The 25,742-nt window shown below is 39.7% G+C and overlaps 1 protein-coding gene across 3 annotated transcripts in view; it reads left to right on the top strand.

Annotated features, from left to right (window-relative positions):
* PSME4 (proteasome activator subunit 4) overlaps positions 1-25,742 on the top strand; it is a 47,025-nt gene that overhangs the window by 17,273 nt on the left and 4,010 nt on the right. For all 3 annotated transcript variants that reach the window (XM_082047785.1, XM_082047786.1, XM_082047787.1), the window contains 34 exons: positions 123-388; positions 1,943-2,129; positions 2,825-2,914; positions 4,021-4,085; positions 4,182-4,332; positions 5,077-5,175; positions 5,555-5,624; positions 6,043-6,110; positions 6,653-6,868; positions 8,069-8,226; positions 10,310-10,405; positions 10,527-10,582; positions 10,817-10,873; positions 11,068-11,123; positions 11,207-11,305; positions 11,722-11,784; positions 11,934-12,029; positions 12,793-12,924; positions 13,300-13,509; positions 13,703-13,839; positions 14,145-14,198; positions 14,867-14,996; positions 15,494-15,575; positions 16,103-16,256; positions 16,597-16,666; positions 17,289-17,414; positions 17,767-17,919; positions 18,673-18,777; positions 19,321-19,412; positions 19,512-19,643; positions 20,185-20,393; positions 20,600-20,685; positions 21,339-21,467; positions 22,222-22,377. In XM_082047785.1, the coding sequence (XP_081903911.1) occupies positions 123-388; positions 1,943-2,129; positions 2,825-2,914; positions 4,021-4,085; positions 4,182-4,332; positions 5,077-5,175; positions 5,555-5,624; positions 6,043-6,110; positions 6,653-6,868; positions 8,069-8,226; positions 10,310-10,405; positions 10,527-10,582; positions 10,817-10,873; positions 11,068-11,123; positions 11,207-11,305; positions 11,722-11,784; positions 11,934-12,029; positions 12,793-12,924; positions 13,300-13,509; positions 13,703-13,839; positions 14,145-14,198; positions 14,867-14,996; positions 15,494-15,575; positions 16,103-16,256; positions 16,597-16,666; positions 17,289-17,414; positions 17,767-17,919; positions 18,673-18,777; positions 19,321-19,412; positions 19,512-19,643; positions 20,185-20,393; positions 20,600-20,685; positions 21,339-21,467; positions 22,222-22,377 (4,050 nt within the window). The remainder of the gene's footprint in view (positions 1-122; positions 389-1,942; positions 2,130-2,824; positions 2,915-4,020; positions 4,086-4,181; positions 4,333-5,076; positions 5,176-5,554; positions 5,625-6,042; positions 6,111-6,652; positions 6,869-8,068; positions 8,227-10,309; positions 10,406-10,526; positions 10,583-10,816; positions 10,874-11,067; positions 11,124-11,206; positions 11,306-11,721; positions 11,785-11,933; positions 12,030-12,792; positions 12,925-13,299; positions 13,510-13,702; positions 13,840-14,144; positions 14,199-14,866; positions 14,997-15,493; positions 15,576-16,102; positions 16,257-16,596; positions 16,667-17,288; positions 17,415-17,766; positions 17,920-18,672; positions 18,778-19,320; positions 19,413-19,511; positions 19,644-20,184; positions 20,394-20,599; positions 20,686-21,338; positions 21,468-22,221; positions 22,378-25,742) is intronic.

Below are 25,742 nucleotides of genomic sequence, written 5' to 3'. Positions count from 1 at the left end.
TTTTCGTTTATTGCTGTTGTGTAATTTCAAGACACTGGCTTATTAACTGTCTGTTGTACGCTTAGCAGCTCAGATTCTGCTACTGCCAAGTAACTAAATAGCATTACTTGTATATTGAACAGAACAAACTGATGAAACTACTTCAGAGGTTACCCAGTGGCGTTGTCAGGAGGCTGCATCGTGAGCGCTACAAGAAAACAACTTGGTTAACTCCTGTGCCTGCGAGTCATAAACTGACTGATCAGGATGTTACAGACTTTGTCAAATGCATTATTCAACCTGTTCTTCTGGCTATGTTTAGTAAAACTGGAAGCCTGGAGGCTGCCCAAGCCCTGCAGAACCTTGCACTGATGCGTCCTGAGTTAGTAATTCCGCCTGTACTTGAGAAGTAAGTTCTACAGAAACGCGACAGCTTCCCTGTTCCCTTCCCAACAAGTAAACATGCAAAGCAGTCATCTGCATGATAAGGAATTGTGTTGCTGCAAATGAATGCTTGCAGTGAGGGCAGCTGCTGTACGCACCACCGAGCAGTCACCTCCGTCAGGACAGGGGCTGAGGGACAACTTCGGGTTTTATTGTAATTTATTTGTTTTGCTTTGTTTTTTTTAAACCCCTGGCAAATGGCATAGTTCTGGAAGCTGTTCATAGCTTGTGCAGTGTAGGGTATTCCTTGGTTTTGTATCAGGTAGTGGGTTGATCAGTTTTAAGGCAACTTTGTACCCTTTACTCATAAGCCTTCTCACTAGCTTTCGATTGGCCCAAATATAAATGATGGTATTGCGTCTTTGTGTTGTAATAAGCATAAATTTTATATTTCTGTTTTGTGTCAGAGTATGGTACAGTTATAGATTGTTTAAAATTACTGTCGTGGCTTCTGACTTTATAAGCAAATCACTAAAGTATGTGGCACTGTAAAATACTGAGTTTGTACTATTGCTAATGCCTTAGTGCCTGAAATTCCAAAAGACAAATGTAACTGTCTGCCCCGATGACAAACTTCCATCCTAGTCCCTGTCTGTGTTCCTCCTCCTGTGCAGTCTTTGGTACTTTTAACAACTCGTATTCGAAAATCAGTGGAGAAATAAGTTTGTCTTGAGAAGCCCTTCCCGAGTTCCACGCCTTCCTGACTCAACAGGCTGTAAAAACGCGCTCGGTGTGCTGCGGTACGAGAGCATTTCCAGCAGAGCAGTTGCAGGCCGGCCGGGGCCGCCGCACTGGGTACGACTGCTGTGCTGTTCTGGGAGCAGACTGCGTGTCTGCTCAGCCCTTCAAACCATCGCTGGCATGTTTGCCTTGGCTGCGCTTCCAAATTCATTCCGTTGAGTGGATATGGGTCCTTTGTGCTTCCAGTGACGTAGGACAGGGGTAGCACTGACTCCTGTTTGAACTGGAGATTGCAGATAGCAGCAGGAAGTGTTGCTAAGAAGTACTGAGTGTAAAAAAAGGTTGAAAAATCACAATAACTTAATGGGTGCTTATAAAAAAGATATGGACATATGTAACATTAATATATCCCTTATCTATTTAGAAGCAGTCAAGGAAAATTTTCATGCTTACTAAAAGAACCTTATGCTTTTAAGTACACAGCTTGCATGAAAGTTCAAACATTAAAATCATCATAGCTTTCAGTCTAGGAGCCTATGCAGTTAGTAATTCCTGTGCTGCAACTGCTAGCAAATTATTTAATCCTGAATTTGTTTGAACATTTATTTAATCCTGAATTTATTGAACAAGACTGAACAAATTAAAGGAACATTTTCTAACAGAGAAACCTTAAGTCCATTGGAAAAAGATTAGAAAAAAGATTTTGGAACCATTGACACCTTCTTGCAGAAACTTTGTGCCTTTTCTGTAGAAAATAACATGTTCAATCCATTTTTATTTTCTTTGGAGATTTTAGAACCATTATTGCTCCTAATCTGACTGCTCTTGAACTTCCCAGAACGTATCCTGCACTGGAGACGCTGACGGAGCCCCACCAGCTCACCGCCACGCTGAGCTGTGTCATCGGGGTCGCGCGCAGCCTGGTCTCGGGGGGGAAGTGGTTTCCCGAAGGCCCAACACACATGCTACCTCTGCTCATGAGAGCCCTGCCGGGGGTGGATCCCAACGACTTCAGCAAGTGTATGGTGAGTGGATACACCTTTTCTTAATATTGTTAATTTTTTTTTAATATAGTTAGCCAGCTAGTTCGCTCTGAAAGCTTTTTCTTATATTTTCTTATAATTCATGCTTCCAGAATTTCTCAGCCTGGTTTTGTTCCTGCGCAATGTTATTTGTAAGAAGTTAATACTACGAGCTGCTAACTTACGATTATGTTTTTTGGTTTGTCAGACAATGCCAAGTGAATCTTTAACACCAGGTTGTGATTAGCATTACGCTGAATTTTTGGGCAGCTCTAAAAAACAAGATAAAACAGGCGTTCCAAAGCTCCTAGCAAGTATTCCTAGTCTTTTACAATCAGTAGGAAGACCTTTATCACAAGGTTTTCATTAAATTGGATCCCAAAAGCCCACATCTTCAAGAATTCCTATTACTTGACAATTCAAATAGTGTAAAGATCATAGGGGTGTTGTAACTTTAAAGTTCAGCACAAGATAAGTGTTGCTTTACTCATAAAATCGAGGTGGTTTTGCACACTGTTGGCTGGTAAGTTTTTTATGTGAAATCGGTAACAACTATTGAAGTTTGGGGGTGGAAGAATTAGGCTCTGGATTTTTACTTTTCTGTAATTTGCTTTACCTCCCTTACCTAAATTGCAAAAGCTTTTTAATGTGTAGAATACAGTAACACTTATTAAGGAGCTGTTTGCAACTCTCAACAGATTACATTCCAGTTCATTGCAACATTTTCTACTTTGGTGCCTTTAGTAGATTGTTCATCTGTTTTGCAAGAAAGAGATGATCTTTCAGAGGTAAGAGCGCTGCGCCCTCACTTTGCAGTTTCATTTCTAGCACTGTAATAATCGCTTCAGAACTGTAACAGGTTTGCTATAATGCTTTAAACATAAAACTATGTTAAACAAAGATGCATCAAGAAAACCCAAAGATGCGGATCATGTTTGTTTCTGGGTAGTGTGGTGGAGCTGACATCAGCGTGCAAATTGACCAAGTGTTCTTAGCATTGCTTCTTACTGATAAGTTGTTGTAGAGATAATGTTAAATTGAAACGGTTTGATATTTTTAAGTGGAAACTTAAATTCGGGTTTGACACTGAGCTTGCCCTACTTGGAGTAGGACGTTGGTCTCCAGAGGCCCCTCGCTATCTAAATTTTTCTGAGCCTAATAAAATAGGAGCTTGGTTAGCATTACATTTTTGAAACTTCCTGTCACCATCAAACATTAAGGTAACAATAAAGGGAAATGTAAGGGTAATGTAAGATGTACATACCTCATTTCTAGTTTCAAACTAGTCCAGCTTAGAGCGAGGTAAAAGGTAACTCATTGATTGGCTGGGGCACTGGAAGAAATTTGGTCTCCTGTTGGAACTTCATGTGTTAAAAACCAAATCAAAACAAAACAAATCCACAAAACTATTTGTATTTATTTTTCAAAAAACAAATGCAGTCTTTAACTTTTCAGGGCTGGTTTCCTCCTATGGGAAATAATTTAATGCACTTGCTCCTCTTTAAAGTGTTATATTTTTTGGTTCTCCTAACCGGAAAATATCTTAAGCAGTGCTAGAAGACCCTTTGTGTAGCTCAGGGAGCAGCTGGTGGCTACAGACCACACGAATTCTGAAGGCTCAGCTACTGAAGAAGGTTAATTTTATTGCCCCAAAGCTGCAACACTCAAAAATTGACAGAGGAGTTTATATTAAACTTGTCAGCAGAGCCAAGAAAACATCAGAGTTGAGTCATGTGGCATACTCGAGATTATTCAAACTTGGATGGGAAATGCACTGTAGTCTATGTAATTCAAAAATTGGAAGTGTTTTTGATGTAGTTAATATAGGAAGTAATATGGAGTTTGCTTAAGAAAAGCCAACCTGTTGTGCTTCTTTTGCATTGGAAAACTGTAGGTGGAAAGAGAATTGTGCTCTGCAACAGCTGAGTTTGAGGATTTTGTGCTGCAGTTTATGGATAGGTAAGTAAGCCAAGCGTAAGTGAAAGCTCAGCACGAAGAACTTAAAAATACTTTCAAGTTCTGCTTACTGACATTGCACTGATTGTGTTTGTGCAGATGTTTTGGGCTTATAGAGAGCAGCACGCTGGAACAAACCAGAGAGGAGACTGAAACTGAGAAAATGACTCATCTGGAGAGTCTCGTGGAATTAGGGCTCTCTTCTACTTTTAGCACAATCCTTACTCAGTGTTCTAAGGATATCTTTAAGGTATGTGGAACATGGGCTTAATCTTCTGTTGCGAATGACTGGTGCATTCAGATTCCTCCTTCCTTCGGTGTCCTGTTATGAATGTTTAACCAAGGAAGGGGCTGATGGGAGGGAAGTTTAGGACTTCAGGTCAATTTGGTTTATGATTTTTATATACATCAGTACAGAGCTCTTAAGGTCTCGGTGCTCTCTTGCCAACTGATGATAAACATTAGGAGAAGTCATTCTAACAGCTTATTTTATCACTTTATTTGCTGTTACAGTCTGTTACTATAACCAAGTGTTGCAATAGATAAGAAGAAAAAGTGAAAATGTGCAAACTGAAACTATTTTGCCAAAGCTTTTGTCGTTGCTACTTGTGTAGCAGCCTGTATTCTGCTGCTCAAGGCAGTAGTTGCACTATGAGCTGGAGGTTTTGCGGAGAGTGCAAATCACACGCACTGATAACACATAGGATCTTTTTCCTAAGCAGTTACTATTCACCTAAGTTTTAATCTCTCTATTTTGTAGTATTGTCAGCTTTAATTGTGATGGTAGTTACATTTTACTCAGCTTTAGGAATTCCGCAGAGCTGCTTTCTCTGTCTCTCTGTTCTGATTTTTGAAATGTGAATCAGGGTTGCAGTCTTCTCTTCTAAAGCAATATTATGTACAGATGCTGCCTTCTATGTAACATCAACCATTTGATGATACCTCGTTTTTTTAAAGAAAAAAGGTAACCTCCATCTTTTTGTGCTCATTTTAGATTGCCTTGGAGAAGGTCTTTAACTTTGCTGTTTCAAATATATTTGAGACGAGAGTTGCTGGGCGAATGGTTGCTGACATGTGCCGAGCTGCAGTAAAAGTGAGAGAAAATGCTCTAACTTCACCTTTAGTTTTAAAAAAAGACAATACTACTACGTTTTCTTATGTAAGATCTATAATTTTTCATGTAAATACAGGTGGTTCTTAATGTTATGTCTTCTAAAATTGGGTGGTTGCATATAGCAATATTTCAAGAGGTTAATTCACCAAGTATTGTTCTTGCCTTTATGTTAAATTTAGCTTTTAATGAGTTTTTAAAAATCATGAAGCCAGGCAGGCTCTGGATTGAATCGGAGTTGAGATACAATCTGTTCTTCTCTCCTTTTCAATAAAGTTGTTAGAGGATTTTTATCAGTGTGCACTGAGATCCAAAAGGCATCTTTATATTTTTAATGTTCTTTTTACGCTGCCATTTCCAGTGCCGCCCCGAGGAATCCTTGAAGCTGTTTGTACCGCACTGCTGCAATGTGATCACTCACCTCACAGTCAGTAAGTTTATAGGATTTCTGGCGTTGCTGGCTTTGGTTTGGGTTGACTTTTGTTAAACATGGAGATAATCCTTAAAACTTGCGTGCTTTCCCAATATGGGAAATTCATTCTATCCAGTATTTCTTCTAAAAAGACAAACCAACCACTACTTATATGTAATTTTACAACAGAACTCTATCAAACTACAGGAGCATGCTGCTTTAAACACGTGGCAGTGAAAAATGTCTCCAGACATTCCTCAATTTCTCAAAGAGCTTTCAAGATGTTACATTGGCTACAGTAGCTTCCAGTTGGACCTGGTGCAATACAAAGGGTCGGGAGGAAACTTTGGGGTGCAAGCATCTGCTTGATGACTTGGGGTGTTTGGCGAAGTTGGCTGCAGCAGAGTGACAGCCGTGTTTGTTGCTTGTTCCTCTAGATGATGATGTTTTACATGACGAAGAACTAGATAAGGAGCTGCTTTGGAACCTTCAGCTTTTGTCAGAGGTATTGCAAAGCGTTCTCCCCGTGCGTGTTTATCATTGGATCCTGTTTGGTGCCCCTGAAAGCAGAAGAAATTAAACTTCTGCTGTTAAAACGAAGTAAATGTTGTATGAATGACATTGCGTAACGTATTTTTCTTATCTAGTTTTAAATGGGGCATAAGCGGCTGCTGTTTGAAGAAAATAAACATATGGTGTGTATGTGGAAAACATATTCAAGTGTTTAATACAAACAGTTATTGAGGGATACATGCAGGGAAAAAAATGAGATGCTTTGGGTAAAGGTAAATATTTTTAAATGAATCTCAAAACATATATGAGTATCGCCAGAAAATTTTGGGCAGGATCAAGAAGCAGTTTGTAGGTGTTAGTGCAATTTCCAGCAGCGGCAGTTGTAGCTGAGGTGCAGGGTCGGAGTGAAAGGTGAACTCAGTGCAAGGTGCAGGAGGAAGCTGGGTCCAGGCGGGCTGAGCGCTGTCACCCTCTCTGTTCCTCCGCAGCAAAGCGAGTTCCGTTGACCTTTGGAACGTTTGTCTTTCCTATCAGATCACTCGAGTGGATGGCAAGAAGTTGCTACCGTACAGGGAGCAGCTTGGGAAGATACTGCAGCGAACCCTCCACCTAACCTGTAAGCAGGGTTACATTCTGTCTTGTAACCTACTGCACCACCTTCTTCGTTCTGCTACACTTATCTACCCCACAGAGTACTGCAGTGTGCCAGGTGGCTTTGACAAGCCTCTTTCTGAATACTTTCCTATCAAGGCAAGGATTTTCATTTATTTAGGATTAGAGGATTTGACTTGCTTTTTTTTTTAAAAAAAACAATCATACACTATATGATTTGGTTTTATTTGGAGATTTCTGAACATAGGCAGCAGCAATGGAAAGTGTAATTGAAAGATGCTTTGGGCTTTGAAACATACGGCAAATTACATGTTACTTTAAATTATGGTGATAGCAAAAAATGGATACTGACTCTCGTTTTGAATAGTTTTATAGCGTGACATGTTGGTGTTTTATGATGGGGGTTTTACAATGATCGCATGACTACAATAAGCAAGAGTGCCTGCTCGTGTTTCTTAATCTTGTAATATATTATGCGTTTAATTAAGACATGAAGTACACCGGTATAAACAGTTAAGTTTAGCAGGAGAATTTTGCTGTTTGCTTTAACTTAAATATCCACTCATAAGAAGCGTTGTTGCACTGGGACAAACTTGGTCTTTCATCTGCTTTTGTGGCTGAGAGCTGCAGCCTCTCCGTGTTCCTCTTCCTGGCAATGTGCTTGTCATCTGGCACAAGCGGTGGCGTGTGCCTGGAAAAACGGGTTCGTCAGTGCAGAACAGCCGCCAGAAAGGGGATATGGTGGTTTCCAGGTAGCAGCATAACAGACGAACAGTGATTCTACACTCAGCTTCTGATCAAATGAAAGCAGAAGTGGCGATATTACCAATTACTGAGCCATCAAAAGTGATACACTTAGGCTGCTCTTAAGACTTGGAGGTCAGTTCACCAGCATTACAGGTGAACAGTGCAGCAGTTTCCAACTGGCCTATTTGTATTTAAAGGTGCATTTTGCTGCAAAGTGTTCTTTTACCTAACTTCACAACCACAGACAATCTAATTCTTGTTTTATGAACTTTTGGAAGATCAAGTTGGACCAGATACTCATTTAACAAACAAATCTTAATTAAATGCCCCAACAAAAAAAATAGATTTATTTTTTTTAATTTGTCCTCTGAAATTGACAAAAATAAAATTACAATGACTTTGCTGTCAGGCTTTTTAAGAACAGATGGTGAAGCTTTGTATTCAATTACCATGTAAAACTGGACAAAGGAAATGGAAAGCAGTAGCTAGTTCATGTGTTTGGGTTTTTTTAGTAATATTAAATGCTATGTTTTTAAAATAGAAAATTTGGTTTCTATTTTGATTAACACGGAATGTCTTTATTTGCTCTAGGACTGGGGTAAGCCAGGTGACCTGTGGAACTTGGACATCCAGTGGCACGTTCCTTCGTCTGAGGAAATAAACTTCGCTTTTTATTTGCTGGATACTTTTCTTCAGCCCGAGCTCCGCAGGCTGGAGCACTATGCAGCTGGCCAACTAGACATGTCCAGGTTCGTGCTCATACAGAACATGGAGAAGGTGCATTTGTGGCCGGGTTAAGTAGTTATTGCCAATCACACTGGCGCTACAAAAACAAAGGAGTAACATACTGTAATGTTACACCGTCTTCAAGATTATTCCAAATGTCTCTCCAAGATTTGTAACTCTTAAGAGTACATGGAGCTTGGAAGTGCAGTTCATAAAATGGATAACATATTATTTTGAAAATAATAACTTGTTAAAAATAATCTCAAGGCACCATATTGGTATAAAGACTTTTTCTGTTCTGGAAGGTTTTTTTTAATCCGTACCACAGGTTACGTTTCCATGTAACTGTAGTCAGCAATAAACAAAGCTCTTTCTCTAGACTCCTGTTACTTGGGCACAACCATTAGTGTTCCTGAGCCGTGACGTGGAACACAGAACCGTTTTGGCTTGGAAATGTGCCTCTCCGCTTCCTTCAGCCATTCAGGCCGTAGCGTGGCCCTGCAGCGAGTGGCAGCGTTGGAAATGAAGAGGTGTTTTCATAACAAATGGGAATGGGGCAAGAATACCCTCACCCAGCCTTGTGAAACTGCTGCTGTGAAACTGGCTTCATATGATAGTTCCCCAAGCACAAGATAACAGCAAGTTTAGTATGTGCTGAAGCGTTTTACAGTATCAGATGGCTAAAGCTGTTCACAGGCATGACATCTTGAACATTCCGTGTTTCTTATGTTAAAACTTCACGTCCTTGACGCTATATGTACTCATGTGCCGTTGTACCTCGTGCTGTAAGATCCTGCCCTACAGAAAACAGGCCGTGGTGTGTCAGACTCAAATGGTTTTTCTGTCTGATCAATTCCTATGTTTGTTTTTTTTTAATCTAAAAAAGAGAATATACACTTGACAAATCAACACCACCAAACTGCGATCAGAACGCATACTTAGACTAAAAAAAGAAAAGGATGTGCTTACTATTTAAGTCTTTGGTTCATGGGTATGTTTATTTCTCATTTTTTCTTCCTGTTCTCCTTGACACCTTGTATGTTAAGGTGTTGATTTCTAATGACTTGCACTTCAGTTTGGTCAGGGCTTCACTGTGCTACCTAATAGAGACAAATGGTGGCAATTTGGGCAAATATAGCCAAGTGCATGAGTTGCGAGTTAAATTTGAAGGATAACAAAGCTACCAGAGTAGAGAATATTATTAGTTGCTGAGTGAGTAACAGGGGTGAATAAATGGGATACTAGGTGAGCCTGCTGTTGCTTTGAATTGCTGTATTTCTGGAGCTTGAGTTCTTCTCGAATGTCTTTCCCCCCCCCAGTATTCCACTCAGTAATAATCGGAAATCAAACATTTTAAAGATATTTAGGAGCTCCAGAGTAAGATTTTCTATTGCAAAAGATAAAATGCAAAATTGTAAGAGCCTTTGAACACATGTATTTGGAGAGCTGATAAGTAATGCCTGAGTACTTAGAGCTCTTCAGTTTGGGAACCTCTTAGGAGGGCTGAACAGAGTTATTTTACAAATGAGAGCTGCTTACCACAACGATGAGGACAATGGGCACAATTGGTAACTAGATACGAAATGTACCACTTTGGATAAGATAGCTTTAAAAAGAATTCCTTCATGCTCTAAAATAACACAGGAAAAAAATAAACTTGTTCATGTTGTTGCGTAATAATTTATCTTCAGGCTGTAAAATATTCACTCATAAAGAGTGAATTTCCTCCTCCTGCATGTGGTGGGGAGGACTTCTCTTGGCCTTATTGCATGGCTTTTAGCTGAGATTTCTTCAAAACAACTTTTTGGCATAAAACTGTCTGTTTTGAGATGAGTTTATCTCATTATACTGACGTCTCCTTCACTGTTTCAGAATGTAAAATCCCCAAAGCGAGTTTTCCAGGAAATGAAGTTGGGTGTTGGAGTTCTGTAACAGAATTAGGTTGGATCAGAAAAGCACACCTTGGTTTGATTAGTGCTCTCTCTTGTGTTTGGAAGTGATACAGCTGAAGAGCTCGTCTAAAACCTCAGCAAAAAACATGCTTTAGCATTTGTGTGTCTTCAAGCCTTTAGCAGATAAGTAATCAGGTTTTCTTTTTTGTTTAAGAGATGATGTGCAGCAGTGTCTTGCTATCGTGCATAACTGCTTGATTGGATCGGGGAACATTCTGCCTCCTCTGCAAGGAGAAAGGGTGACTCACCTGTAAGTAAATCCTAATGTCTGGCGTGTAATTTAACTTGTTAAAAAGAATTAAACGTCAGCGAAAGTCACATAGTCAATGGTTTCCATAACGTGTAGTAATCCTTGATTTGTTTTCATATAGGGTTCCAAGTCTGGTGTCTTTGGAAGAGACAAAACTGTACACTGGTGTTGAATATGGTAAGTATAAGGCAAAAAATGATGTGTGTGAACCTATAAATATCTTGCGAGTGGCTAAAGAAAAGAAGGCCCTGTGAGAGAACTGCCCTTAAATATCACAGGATGGTTATTTTTACAATAGGCCATACTGCCACTTCTGAAAAATCTGCTCCAGCTTTCCGCTGACCTGCTTATCTAGAAATGGCTTTTTATACTACTGTATAATAAAGATAAAAATGTTTCATTTTTCTCTAGATCTATCAAGAGAGAATTATCGAGAAACAATTGCAAGGGTTACAAGGAAACTGCTGCGTAAGTTCAGCCACTCCCCCTCTATCTAAAGCGCTGTGTTTTGTTGTGCTTTCAAGTGTAACTTCATCCATGAGAAACTTGTTTCATTTACTTTGCCTAAATCCTTAAATTTAAGCTTTGTAGAACTAAAACTATTGTTAATTTTTAAAGCTCTTTTCCTGTCTCATAATAAATTATTGTTCCTCCAATTGCAGGCTATATACTTGATAATTCAGAAGATGATACCAAGTCTTTATTTCTAATAATAAAGGTATATTTATAATTTGTAATACTTAACACAAGATTACTCATTTTGCAAAATACTCACTCTTTGTCATCACTTTTCTTCTACAGATTATTAGTGATGTTTTACAGTTCCAAGGGTCTCACAAACATGAGTTTGATTCACGGTGGAAAAGCTTCAATCTGGTGAAAAAGTCGATGGAGAACAGGGTCAGTGAGCTTTTTCTTTGTAAAACGTAGGTGGGGGTTGCAATAGTTCCTAGTGTTCAGGAAGACTTTTGTCATGGTTTTGTTCATGTCCTCATCGGTTTTCATACATTTGATATCTAATTTCTTGATAAGAATGTTGTTTTGTACCTTTACTTGGAAATTGTACAACTAAATAGCTGAGCATTTCTTGGCATAGTGCTCTGGGACATCTTTGGGCCCAGAGCTTCCTTTGGGCTTGCAGAGGAATAGCAAACAGAAAACTTCACCGGGGCAAAACATGGAGGTTGTCTGCCAAGAAGAATTTCGACACTAAATTTGCCTGTTTCCAGAAGAAAAAAAGGACATGGGGAATTCAGTCAGAACAAATTGCTAATGTGAATGTTGACATCTAAACCCAGTGATGTGTTTGATTACAGCTTCGAGGGAAGAAACAGCATATCCGGGCTTTGCTGATTGACAGAGTTATGTTGCAGCATGAGGTAATACTTAAATCCTCACCGACCATTTCACTGGAAATGTCACATTTGTTATCTTGCCGTATAGCAAGAGATGCAATAATCCCACGCTTGTGTTTCGTATTTGTGAAATGTAAATGCAATCTGTCCTTTGTGTTTTCTCTGCGATTTAGCTGAGAACACTAACGATGGAAGGCTGTGAATATAAAACCTCCCACCAAGAGATGATCAGAGATCTTTTGTGTTTGTCCACAAGTTCATATGGCCAGGTAAGGAACAACCCCTTGTGAACCGGAATATATGGATTTTGTTTTGTTCATGTCTTCAAGTTTTGTTTTCAGGATCTTCACTTTTCAATTCATTTCGATGGCAACAAGAAACCCTTAATCATTTGCAGTAGTTGCCTATTTTGGCATAGTTTTTGCTTTAAACGTAGCCCCTTCTTTGTCGAATAGGGAACTTAGAACTGAGTGGAGAGGTTGCCAGCTTAGGTTACAAATCTTCGATTTTTTGAGAGATTTAATTCGAGGCTTCTAAATAATAATTCCATTCAAAATGTCAATAAACATATAGCAGGTTGACACTATTTGGAATGCTAAATCTCCTTTCAGGAAGTAGCTGTGAGGGTGTCCTAGGTGTTAAAAATCTACAGAACGAGCTTAGCGGTAGCTGGATTGGGAGCTCGTGTGTATATCAATTCCGATCCATCCACGATGTCTACGGGCTCTCAAGAGCGTTCTGCTAGTCTAGCTGTTCCATTTTCAAATAATCTGAAAAACACACTGAATGGTTTTGGCAACATAAAGAGTTTTCTTTAGCTCTATAGATGTTCTCAAGTAAATGCTGGAAATAAGAAGTAGGTTTTTATGAATGACTGTGGGCAAGGGTGAGCCTGCTATTTACAACCTTTACATATAATTGTGTTTCTGTGCACAAATACATGGTGTAAACTCTGTGCATAAGGGACTGAAATGGCTAAGGGTGTGATTTTGTATAGTGTATATTTGTCTAGTAAGGTGTCTCTTCCCACAGGTCAGAAGTAAAGCTCAGCAGGCGTTCTTCACAGCTCTGGGAACATACAACTTTTGTTGCAGAGATATCATTCCCTTGGTTTTGGAGTTCTTGCGTCCAGACCGGCAAGACGTCACTCAAAAGCAATTTAAAGTACGGTCTCATTAACTTTGTCTCATGTCTGTCTTTTGGAAGTGTTTTTATGGGCCACAGAAAGGCCAGGTGTGGTACTTGATCATTGAATAACCTCCTTTATAATGGAATTCAAAGAATCAGTCAGCTGTTCTGTGCATCAGTTAATTGGCAGGGCTTCCAATCTCATTAAAATGGTTCTTTAGCACAAAGAGAATCCTGTGAAAAATCTTCAGTATTTTGACAGAGGCCACATAGCTGAACGTTTATGGTACATTTTAATTATATGGTAACGTGAAGATTAATTTGTATTCTCTGTGGGTGCATGGTTATGTAGATAGCTGTCACATGTGAACCGTGCTTTGACTTCTTAAAATTGCGTCTTTCGTTTTACAGGGTGCCTTATATTGTCTCCTTGGAAATCACAGTGGAGTATGTTTGGCCAATCTCCATGACTGGGACTGTATTGCGCAGACCTGGCCAGCGATTGTTTCTTCTGGGCTTAGCAAAGCCATGTCCTTGGAAAAACCATCCATAGTCCGACTCTTTGATGACCTAGCAGAAAAAATCCATAGGCAGTATGAAACCATTGGGTTGGATTTTACAGTAAGTGGCGGGTTGCTTGGGGATAAAGTCTTGGATTCAGAGAGCATCTCCTTACATAAACACTTGAGACTCATATTATTTAATGTTCTGATGTTATCACATTCTGATTTCTGTTACAAAGGAATGTAGACCTGTATTTTTAAAACTTGTAATTTGCTCCTCCGTCCAAAATCTTGACGTTCTCTATGGACAGGTTCCAGAGAAATGTGTTGAGATAGCCGTGCTGCTGCAGAAATCAGAACATCCCAGCTCAGACTTCACGGGTCTCGGCTCCGAGGAGATTCAGTTAGGAATTCAGCGGCAGAAAGAAAAGAACGCTGAGGCTCTGCGGTACGTTAAACTTCCCTTCGTACCAGCTTGCACTGCCTAATGTTTACGTTAGATTTAATCATCCCAAATTGCTAAGATAAATCTTAAGCTCAACAAATTCAGAATATCCAAGGATTGTTGTGGTGTATTTTCTCTCCTGACTTGCAGCCTATCGTTTCCTTCCTTCCTCCTCCTCTTGCCTGCCCTCCCAGTTTGTGCTGCGTTTGCTGCGTTGCCTTCACCCACCTTTCATTGAGGAACTTTTATTCTATTTTGAAACAATTCTGTCACAGTGTTTGGTTGATGATTCCCTCTTTTCCCCTCAGAAACTATGAAAATCTGGTCAACATGTTGCTGGACTGTGTGGAACAAAGAAATCTGTAAGTCTCCCTTTCTGTCTATGAGAAATTTTTGGGGGCGGGTCAGGGCTGGCTGCATGAATAAATATCAATTGCATCAAAAAGTGCAGTTAGCATGACCAGAACTAAGCAATATTTTTCACCCTCAAAGGGTGAAAGGTTGCGTTACTGTTTCCTAGGTAAAGAAGTGAGTGAGTCTTGAGTTGATTTTCATTGGGAGCTTGATTTGTTAATATACGGTATCATCACACTTGGAGTTCAGCTTTGGTGTCCATTAGTTTGACCTATTATTTTTTTAATATTTGTTTGTTGTGGAGAAAAAAAGCTCTGGTTCTGTCTGCATAACACTGACATCCCAACAGACTGAAACTGGTAACATAATATTATGTTTAAGACCTTTGAAAGGATCCCCTTAGGGCTCTGTATTCTACATTGAAATGCCAACATCCAAAGGACACCGTTAACTGAAGATGTTTGATTGCGCTTCTGCGTTCCCAGAACACGGAGGTTTCCCTAAATGACACTTAAACTCGTTGACTATAGCAGTGGCATAGAGTATTACTTACATTAGTCCAAAACATATTTACATCATCTTAATCCATAGAATCATTTATATGCTAAAGCAGTACATGCAACTCTGCTACTTACTGTCTGGTTTTAATATATATATTTTTTTTTTAATATTTTAGTCCCTGGAAGTTCGAGCACATAAGCATTGGGTTTCTGTCTCTGCTGCTGCGGGATGACAGGATCCTGCCTGTCCGGGCCATCAAGTTCTTTGTGCAGTGTCTCAACCACGATGCGATTGTAGTTCGGAAGGTAAAAACGACGTAATTATCTCTGTTTTGCAAGTCATGAGGTTTTTGGATCAACAATGTGAGGTCTGCAGACGGTGAAAATGTGGAACATACCTGTTTGTTCTCATTTACTTCTGAATTTTGCAGAGTTTCTTCTGCAGAGATCTGCTTTTTCCATCTGCAGCTTCTTACTCGGAGGGAGCCATTTACATGTTACGTTTGCACTGTTCACTCTGCTTGAAACCAGTGACTGCCTCTTTTTTTTTTCCCCCTGAAAATGCTTTGTGGGGGGGTTTTATGGGTTAGGAAGGTCACACTTAAGCCATTATCTCCATCCCCTGAAATGAGTGAGATCTACTTCTTTTGGGGAATTCTCAGCCACTGGGGTGGTGAAGTTCACTGTCATTGTCACTGGCTTTTTAGGGCGCTGAATAGCTGCCTTGAGATGTGTCTAATGAGGTGATCAGAGAGACCTTTCTGTGTGGGACGGATCAACGAACGCCCTTTTCTTCCTTGCAGGTGGCCATCTCGGCCGTGGCCGGGATCCTGAAGCAGCTGAAGAGAGCGCACAAGAAAGTGCCCATCTGCCCTTACGAAATAAGTAGGTTTTATTTAATACGAGGAATATCATAATATTAAATATCCTAAAATTTTTTAAAGCATATTTTTCTGGTTAAATTAAACATAGAATCACAAGCTTTTAATTTATCTCTGATTGTTAATGCCCTAAGCAAACAGAATAGGGAATATAATCGGTCAGTTTTTAGTTTGGTGTTTTGTTCTTTTTTTAAACCGTGTTATCCTTGCAAGTGTGTTTTAAGCCATTCACTTATTTGAAGTGAATCAAAGCTTCAGAGAAATGCTCATTCTCCTTTCAGAAAGCCTTGTAATTTGTAAGAATAATTTGTATACCTCCATTTGATTCATTTTAAAAAATCATTTCAAATGGCACATTTACATAAATTACTAAAGAAATCTATGAGTGTTACCTTTAATCTCCTAGGGCAAATCTCTGCACAGGTTTGACTGGTGGGGGGGGAGCCGTAAAAGCTCTTAGGAATCTTTGATTGAAAGTAAGTTGTAAGGTTTGCTGGGGCAGATGATGTGAACAGATCCCTTTGGACGCAGGCGGCAGCCCGAAGCCTCCCAGCATCCAGGCCGGCGACCGAGCGGACAACCAGTGGCTGCACTACGACAGTGAGCGGCTGCCCAAGACCAAGGAAGCTTGGGAGTCGTGTTGTTTTGTGGAGAAAACGCACTGGGGGTACTACACCTGGCCCCGGTGAGTACCGCACAGCCACCAGCGGCAAACAGCTTTGCTTTCACCAGTAGTATAGGCACATATTTCATACGGCTATAAAATTGCTGGTTTCAAAATGAAATATGCATGTTTGCATTTTTTGCAACTATAGAATTTTCAGAGTATTCTATCACTAATAATTCTGGATTGCTTGCTGGAGCAAAAATTGATAGCAACAGACTTTGTTTTGTTGTTGTAAATTTTCTTTTCAGTTTTATTCTTCTGGAGTTGATGTTAAATCCTGTTAAATATAGAGAATATAGAAAATTATGGTAAGCTATATTTCACTTTGAAAATGTGTTACTTTTTTTCTAATATTCAGAACGATGACAGTTTATGCTCCAGCTGAGCATCAACCAAAGCTCGGGCGGAGGAGAGAGGAGCTGACAGAGGTGAGACTTTCTGTTTCCTGGGCTCTTGCAATACTACTTCGCCTTCTTTTTAATATTGTCCGCAGATTGCTGCGGAGATAATATGGAGATCAAATTGGCCTTGCTTGGTTTCAAACCAGGGTGGAGATAGAACTCAACTGTGCAGTTTTGTGTGGTTATTATCATGTTTTTAACAAGCAATAAATTATAACTATTCTGAAACCTGAATCCCCACAAGACATTTTTATTCATATTCATTTTCGCACTGACTGCATTAGCGTGCAAGAAGAAATTCTTATTTTAATGTATTGCAGCTTCTCCATCAGTAATCATGGAATAATTGTATTAATGAGCACTTTCTTATTCCCTTTGAAATCTTTATCAGGGTTTAGAACAAGGTAATTAATGACAGCGGGAATAGCTACTCTGTAGGGGTCGTGCTAGTGAAAGCAAAGACAATCCAAAGCCTTGCAAAACATTACCCAATATTCATTATAAAGTGGGGAGGGAAATGGATAACCAGGCATGATTTTTGCCAAGGATAGAATGAAAATGCAAAATGGGACTTGGAAAGGCCGGGATATCACTGTGCCAATCAAGCACCTCCAAGCTAATCTCTTTTTCTTTCTTTTTCCTGTTACAGGCAGAACAAATTATATATGATCACTTTTCAGACCCCAAGTTTGTTGAGCAGTTAATCAAATTTTTGTCGCTAGAAGATAGGAAAGGAAAAGACAAATTTAATCCTCGCAGATTTTGCCTCTTCAAGGTAACTGGAGTTCAGTAACTAAATCACTTCCACTTCGTAGATAATTGTCAAAGTGTGGAAGAGCCACGCTCTACTTGGCTTTTCCCCACACTGTTGCAAAATGTTGATTTTTTTTAAAAGGAATGCTGCTGTGATTAATGCTATTAATCCTCTCTTCTGAATAACTACTTAGGGAAACATATTTAAAGTACATAGGACACTTGTATATAATTCTGTTACAAAAGCGAAGTAATTTCTCTTTCTGCCTATTCAAATCTCAAGCACTTTGCGATCTTCTGGTGTTCTTACGAAGCCAGTGAATCAGCTGGATAACCGATGGTTACTGAAGGTGCTTTCCCATCTTGTTTTGCAGGGCCTTTTCCGAAACTTCGACGACGCCTTCGTGCCGGTGCTGCAGCCGCACTTGGAGCAGCTGGTGGCCGACTCCCACGAGAGCCCCCAGAGATGCGTGGCTGAAATTATAGCTGGGTTAATCCGGGGCTCGAAGCACTGGACCTTTGAGAAGGTGCTCAAGTAGTATTTTTGAGCCGTTCATAGAAGTTAAGGAATAAGTCTGCATTATTAAGCATATAAAATGCGTGAAGTTAACGGCTTTTAATGTGTCAACTACGTCCAAGAAAGGACTGGAAAATGTTGCAACTCTTAGCGCTTCGTTGCCAAACTTTGAGCACCATTCACAGCTTGGTTTGGTGCCCATGTAATACCAGGCGTTTTTAAAATGCTTCAAGATTAAAACCAGTTTGCTGGTAAGGAGATAGATAGCAAAGCAGACATGGTTTATAACTTCCAATTGGAATAAGTGCTTGTGCCCACCTCAGACTATTACATCTTTATTTAGTCTAGACCTAGCTGTCTAGATTATCTTGAAATGAATTTCTGTGCTGAAAGTAATGCTGGGAGAATCAGTTCCTTAAGGAAAAAAAAGAAACTTGAAAATTGGAGGAGAGACCTTGTGGTAGACAAGACTGCTGTCCTCCCAAGAGCGAGCTGTATGCCGTCTCTGATACCATTGTGCTTAAATCACCAGGAAAATGGTGCATACGTAGTCCACAGTTTCTGAACGCCTTGTAAACATAGTTAAAAGGATTCCTGAAATCTTACCTGTGAAAGTATTTATTTCCTTTTATAAATAGCATAGCTGCTTCCAGAGTCGGTATTGGTTTCCATGATTTGATAAGACGGGAGGGTTTGGGTTCACAGAGGTTAGACATTCATTTTATCCCTAAATAGACAAATCTTTCACCTTTTTGCTGAGCAGGTGGAAAAACTTTGGCAGCTTCTGTGTCCGTTGCTTCGAACAGCTTTATCCAACATCACAGTGGAAACCTATAACGACTGGGGCACGTGCATCGCAACCTCCTGTGTAAGTACCTGTTGCAGATAATATGGAGATAAGAGCTTTACGAACAGGGGTATTTGAGTATATTTTATCAGCTAAAACTGAAAACTGTAAATACGGTATAAAAATAACATCCATTTAAAATGTCATAGCTTTTTTGGGAATTTTGTTCTGCTCTTGGCAGACATAGAAAACATTTTTAGAAAGAAAATAAAGCATCTTAGATCAGTAATTCTTTGGAATCACTCAGCAAAATTCAGCATAGTTTGTCAGCCAGAACCATGGCAATTAGCAAAATTCAGACGTGATTATTCATATATGTCAAAAATGAAGATAAAATTCCTTCTATTCTTATTGTATTTACCAAATCATTAAAACTGTGTACTTCCATTGGGTTCTCCTCCTATTGAGATTCATTGTGAAAAGATACTTGACTTTGCACTTGCTTAATAGAATAAACCCAAGAGATGCAAATAAAATCTCTGTCAAAACTTTCCTTGGTTATACATTATTTACGTGTAAAGAATGCCCAGTTTGCTTATATCTCCGATACCTGTTTATTCTCAGGAGAGCAGAGATCCCAGGAAACTGCACTGGTTATTTGAATTGCTGTTGGAATCTCCACTGAGTGGCGAAGGAGGATCATTTGTAGATGCGTGGTAAGATTAATTTGAATGGGTTTATTGTGAGTGAATAAAGGAGGAAATAAAGCACGGATAAAACCTATTGAGAGCACGTTGTGCTGGTGTCGTTTCTAGCCGACTGTACGTGCTGCAAGGCGGGCTGGCGCAGCAGGAGTGGCGGGTACCGGAGCTGCTGCACCGCCTGCTCAAGTACCTGGAACCCAAGCTCACGCAGGTTTACAAGAACGTCCGAGAGAGAATAGGAAGGTCAGTGCTCTCTTCTGCACCTTGGTCTTTGTTTTCCTCTTTTTATTTGGGTAACGGAGTATCTAAATAACTGTGCTGACGTGGTGACTGTTTATCTCTGTGTGCCAACACTGGTAATAGAAATTAGGTAAATTATTGTTATTAGACTTGCTGCAGAAACTTCAGCTCTTAAAAAAAAACAAACAGAAAACCACACCCCCCCCAAAACCAAACCAAACCACCCCACCTTACTGCATCTAAGCCCTAATAAGCCATAAATATACAGTGAACCTTTTAGAGAACATCTCAGTGACTTAAGAACTAGTTGCAGATCTGTTTGAAGGAGAGAGGGGTTGTAGCTTAGTGGGTGTCTAACCCTGCTTGATTCAAATATCTACAAAGAGGGTCTTTGGAAAACATGTGTCTTTAATTTCCCTCTTCACTTCAAAGTTATTTAAACTCCAAAGTTCAACAAATGGATCTCAGATCCCTTTTAGCTGTGTCCTCTAGGCAGTAGTCATATTAACTGTATATTCTTGCTTGCTTTGTTTGCTTTTTTTAGTGTTTTGACCTACATATTCATGATAGATGTTGCCTTGCCAAATACTGCTGCAACTAAATCTCCTCGTGTCCATGAATTTACTACCCGGATACTTGAAAATCTGAAACCTCTCATGGAAGCAGATGAAGAAATTCAGAATCACGTTATGGAAGAGAATGGAGTTGGTGAACAAGATGAGCGAACTCAGGGCATTAAACTCTTAAAAACTAGTGAGTTACTTAATGAGTTAAGAAATTGGGGGCGGGGGGTGTATTTTAGGGGGTGGTGATTGAAGTCTGCAAATCATACAGTACGTAATTTCACCCCTCAGGTCTGTGCTGTAACAAGGCTGAGGTTTATAAAGCCACCTTTACAAGGTCAAACTTTACTGGCTTTTGTCTTCCTAATCAGTGATCGTTTCTCTTTGTGCAAACAGTTCTGAAGTGGTTGATGGCAAGCGCAGGACGGTCCTTCTCTACAGCTGTCACTGAGCAACTCCAGCTTCTGCCCTTATTTTTCAAGGTATATGCTTTGATGGCTGCTTTATTAGTCATGTTTGATTTTAAAAAAGCCTTCTATATATAAAGCAAAAATCATAAGGGACTTTTAAAATAAAAAGCAAACCAATAATGGTGGTAAAAGCATGCATGCTGAGGAGGTCAAATGGGGGTTTTTATGCTTATGTATGTTTATGGTTGGTAATCCAGCCTGTGAAATGGTTTTCTGACAGTAATCACTTGGAGGTGAATGTGTACATGTGCAATTTGGGAGGAAAAATGTTTTTAATTCATGGTGGAGGAAAAAGTGTTGAATTAATGTGTGTATATGTTGTTTCTGTTCTGATACTGTAGTTGTTTTCTTTTGTTCCATGACTATACAACTCTTCCCAAATGGTGCTACGGATCTTGTTTTTCCTGGCACCTCTAGTCCCTGCATTCTTTTATGAAGCTGCATATCTGCATTAACACACATCTGCACGCTCCAGAGCCCGTGTCTTTATAGAAACAGCAGGCAGATATCCCACAGTAATGTATGTGACCACAAAATAGAGGTTTACTTATGTGAAACTGAACTCGAAATACTTGCAATACTTTCTTTCAGGATTTTGCAGTTAGCAATGCTCGTTTACTAACACCAGCCCTTTCCCTGCCCCCTTCTTTGATCTCGTTCTATAGATTGCACCGGTAGAAAATGACAATAGCTACGATGAGCTCAAAAGAGATGCGAAGATGTGTTTGTCCTTAATGTCTCAGGGTTTGCTGTATCCTCAGCAAGTGCCTTTGGTACTTCAGGTGCTAAAACAAGTGAGTATGGGCTCCGAACAGCTTAAAGCTTCTTGTTACCTACTGCACTCTGTGCTTTGGTGGGTTTTTTTAAAGATTTTACAGTAGTTGTGATTCGAAGAGAAAGAAAATAATTTTAGAAGTGTTTTGAAACGTTCTTAGTAAATGTATTTTGGTTTGTTTCCTACTTCCAAACATTTAAACAATTTGTATCTTGACAAGAAATTGAACAATATTTTAATAAAGTAAAATGTAGTTCCTCAGTCGATCAGTTTAAGCCAAACATGTCTCCTCATGAGCATAACAATTCCAAATCAGTCTCAAAATGAGTCGCCACCTAAAGAACTGCCCTTGAATCTCTGCTTTTTCATACTTGTACAGTGTATTTATCAACTCCTCCTGCTTTCTGAAAAACTACACCAATGAAAATGCATGTGTATTTACTCCAGAAGAATGGAGTTCCTGGTTTATTTATATCTATGGCTGATGTCAGAAGTCAGTCAAAGGGAGAAACTTGCCAGCTTCCTTTTACAGTATTGGGTACCTGTTAAGTTACAGTACACTTTGCAAGTTCAGCCTGTAATAAATTCTCATTTAAATAATAAATGTGTGCTTTGGAAATTGAAGAGTGTATGAAACAAAAATACCTGAGTAAGGGTAGTTATTTGCAACTGTCCCCTAAAGCTTTTTGTTAAATACTGTGAGCTTTACATCAGGCAGCTGCTTTCTTTCACATTCTTCTGTTCTCATAGTTCATTTCAATGTTCTCTTGCAGACAGCAAGAAGCAATTCTTGGCATGCTCGCTATACCGTGCTAACCTACCTCCAGACCATGGTGTTCTACAACCTCTTCATCTTCCTCAACAACGAAGCGGCCGTCAAGGACATCAGGTGGTTGGTTATAAAACTGCTGGAAGACGAGCAGCTCGAGGCAAGTGACACCCGTTCTGAGTTGCCTGCCTTCACACCACTGCGCACTTGCCCTTGTGTTTTGTGGAAACGCTACCGGTTCTAAAGTAACACAGCAAGTATTTCTAGCTTAGCATTCTTCCTATTTTGAAAACATCACTAGCTTAGGAGAACTTATTTCTTATTCCATTTTTTCTTTTAATATTCCATTCCGGGAAAACAGCTGTTCGGAAAACACTTCATTAGTGAATTTTGAAAGTTACATTGTTCCTACTTTTTCAACAGAGTGGAACGTTGCTTTGTTTCATTCTTCATTTAAGTACAGCTGGAATAGGGATATTATCATTTTACTGTAAATATCAGCACAGCTGTTGGTAGAAAATTCAATTTCAACAAGGTAAAAGGCCTTCCTATGTGAAAACAGTATAAACCCACCCTTTATTACTCTAGGTCTGCTTCCTGTTTAATCGTATCAGCTTCTTAATGACAAAAATACTTTTTTTTTAACACATCCAGCCCACAAAGGAAGTATTTCTTTAGTTATAAGTGGATTTTCCTTAGCTTTGTGAAAGATGCGTGCATAATAGGACGGAGTTGTGTGGCAGCTGCTGTTACTAATGGTGATAAAAAGATCATAGTTAGTGAGCTTGCTTGTCAGTCTGACAAGTTTTTGTACGTGTCTTGAGCTGGTGCTACTTGAGCACATACAAACACAGGAGATAAAACCCAAACCCATGGCTGTGGTACCTGTGCTGCTGAAGATCTGTGTACACAGGATGCTCTTGGAAGTACAGGTGGGACCATAAGCTTGTGCTCAGGAAAAATAAATGAAATGGTGTCTGATGTGAATCACTGAGTCTTGTCTGTCAGGCTTCCAAAAGCTGGGGGGAATCAGGAAAGTGTTTCATTCTGTGTCGCTAATTTACAGAACTGAAGGTTTGTGTTAGATGATGTGATTAAGTCCGTCTGATGTTCAAGCCCAGTGAAGGATCTTCAGCGTTACCCTCCGGTCTGTTCCATTCACCCCGCGCCGTCCTTTTCGCTGCTTTGGTGCTATTGGCGAACACAAAGGAAATCCTTCTTTGGGGTGCTTGGCTGCTGCTTTTGTTTCCAGGCCTCATAGCCTCATGTCATTTTGAAAAATACTTTTTATTCACTTCAGTACGATTTATCGAGTTATTTTAAACGTACAAAATTATTCTTCTGCACTACAGAGATGCAAATCAAAAAAGCTTGTCTATGTTCACAGCCACTTACAATCACATTGTTACCATGGAAGCTTTTGCTTGTCTTTGACAAGTAATCTTGTTTTCCTGGTAATAATTGGCAAGATGCAGTATGTTGCAGAATAATTCCTATGTATTTTGTAATGCTGAATTTTAACCTCTGCTTTCAGTAGAATCCCCAGCTTTAAGGAGTACTTGGTGTCTTTACTCTGTGAAACTGAGATTTTGTTTCTTCATATAAAGATACATTTATAATTTTTATTGCTCATTTGGATACAAAGGTGCCAGGCCTAACGATTCTGCCCATCTTCTTCTTCGCTGTAATATACAGTTTGCACTTCTAATATTGCCAGCATCGCCATTGGCAAACTGCCTGGTCATTTTGGATGTTTTCATGTGTCAGGAGCCCCTTCCAAGAACTGCATTTGGGTTTTGCTTGTGCTCTTGAGTGGTTTTGTTCTGATATTGTTGCAGTTTTGTAGACCTTGGTCAGTCAATTCTGACCAAAGGAAAAAACCAGCATACTTGATTGGAAGAGTATTGCTCTGCTGCTGCTCTGCAGTTTTTATATTCTGTAAGTCATTATGTGAGTATGATGATCTGTAAGTTATTTAGCGTCAGATGTGTTGAATTATTAGCTTGTTAATGGATGGTTTCAGCGGCTTTGCTTGTAGGTGTTCCTCACAGCAAAGGGTTCCTTTTAGTTAAATGATTAATTTAGAAATGAAAGTGGTTTTAATGCAGCGAGTAGTGATGTAAATGAGTCCAGTTCACTTGGGAGCTTGCTCACTTCACAGCCAAGCTTCTCTCTAGTCTGGGTCTTGCATTAGCACATCATGTTTCATTTAATAGCCTGCTTCTTCAGAGACTCACAAATTGCTGCTAAACAATACTGACAGGCGGGCGCTCCGTCCGTCCTTATACTGTTAACGAGGTAGATCACGTTTGAATAATATGTTGTAGAAATTTAAATGGAATGAAGCAAGGTCTCAAGAGCTCATTGTTAACCGACTGTGTTTAATTATTGCGGCACTTGCAGCTAGACTCACTGCGTTGTGGAGGTTCAGAACATGATGTTCAAGGATGTGATTTATTCTAATCTGCATTGCATTCAGAGCGCTGGGAGGTGTTTGGGCTCCAGAGAGACACGCGTTCTGTTTACAGTCGTGTGTAACAGAACCTACTTACCAACAAATCTGGCAGCTCTTATCAGCCTTTCAACAAGTCGATCTGGTTTGCGAGTCTGGGAATGTGGGGAGGTTTTTGTCAGCCGGCAATTACTGAAAGTGGAAGTGAGTTTTGGAGGGACTCCCGTTTAAATATGGTTTTATAGCTCTGTAACTTGATGGTTTGGGAAGATTTGAGTAGATGAGATAGATTAGTAAAGCTGATGGGTTATACTTGCTTTTAAAAGCAAATGATTGAATTGTCTCTACTTGTAATCCACTAACAATGTGCTGTGGCTGTTCTTGTTTTTATTCATGTAGTGAAAGGAACTGGAACTCAGGACAACAAAGTAAATAATGCTGGAGTGTGATAGCACTGACTTGTTGCCCATGAAGCACAGAATTTAGTTTTTAATCCCATGTCTGTTGTGTCTCTCAAAGAATTCTTGTGCTGGGGGTAGAACACAATCAGCTCTGTCTCAAGAACTCACCTTCTACCTTGGCAAAGCTCTTCTGCTTTTGTCAGTTCTCGTGTGTCCACATACATTTGAGGGAGAAAACAAAATGCTTTTAAAGAAAGTATACGTTTTTCTTGGAAAAACTAATGTTAGTACAGAGGCTATTACAAATTTTGTAAAGTGAGTTGATTATTTGGGGTGGCGCATCTTGTTCTCATCCAAAGTCTGGTTTAAAACTTCCTAAAGCTAATTGTGATATATGTCTTGACGACAGAGTTAAATTACCATATTGGCTTGAGTAGTAGGTCGCTTTCTGACAAATTATGTGCAGGTAGTTTTATGTTACAGTAGAACCATCTTTATTAATTTGTAAAGAGCCATATAATACGCTACTAGTAGTTTATGATCTGTGAGATAAGAGGATATTTTAAAGACTTTTCTTGGGCAGAGTTTGGTAGCTTGGCCTTGCTGGGTGTGCTTAGCAGGGTAGTACCAGCGTAAATAGCTGTTTGTGGCTGTGTACGTGCTGAGTAACGG

This window comes from Streptopelia decaocto (assembly GCF_964273445.1).
Source record: "Streptopelia decaocto genome assembly, chromosome: 3".
NCBI lineage: Eukaryota > Metazoa > Chordata > Aves > Columbiformes > Columbidae > Streptopelia > Streptopelia decaocto.
Note: the sequence above shows the minus strand (reverse complement) of the source record. Positions and strands in the feature narration are given on the sequence as shown.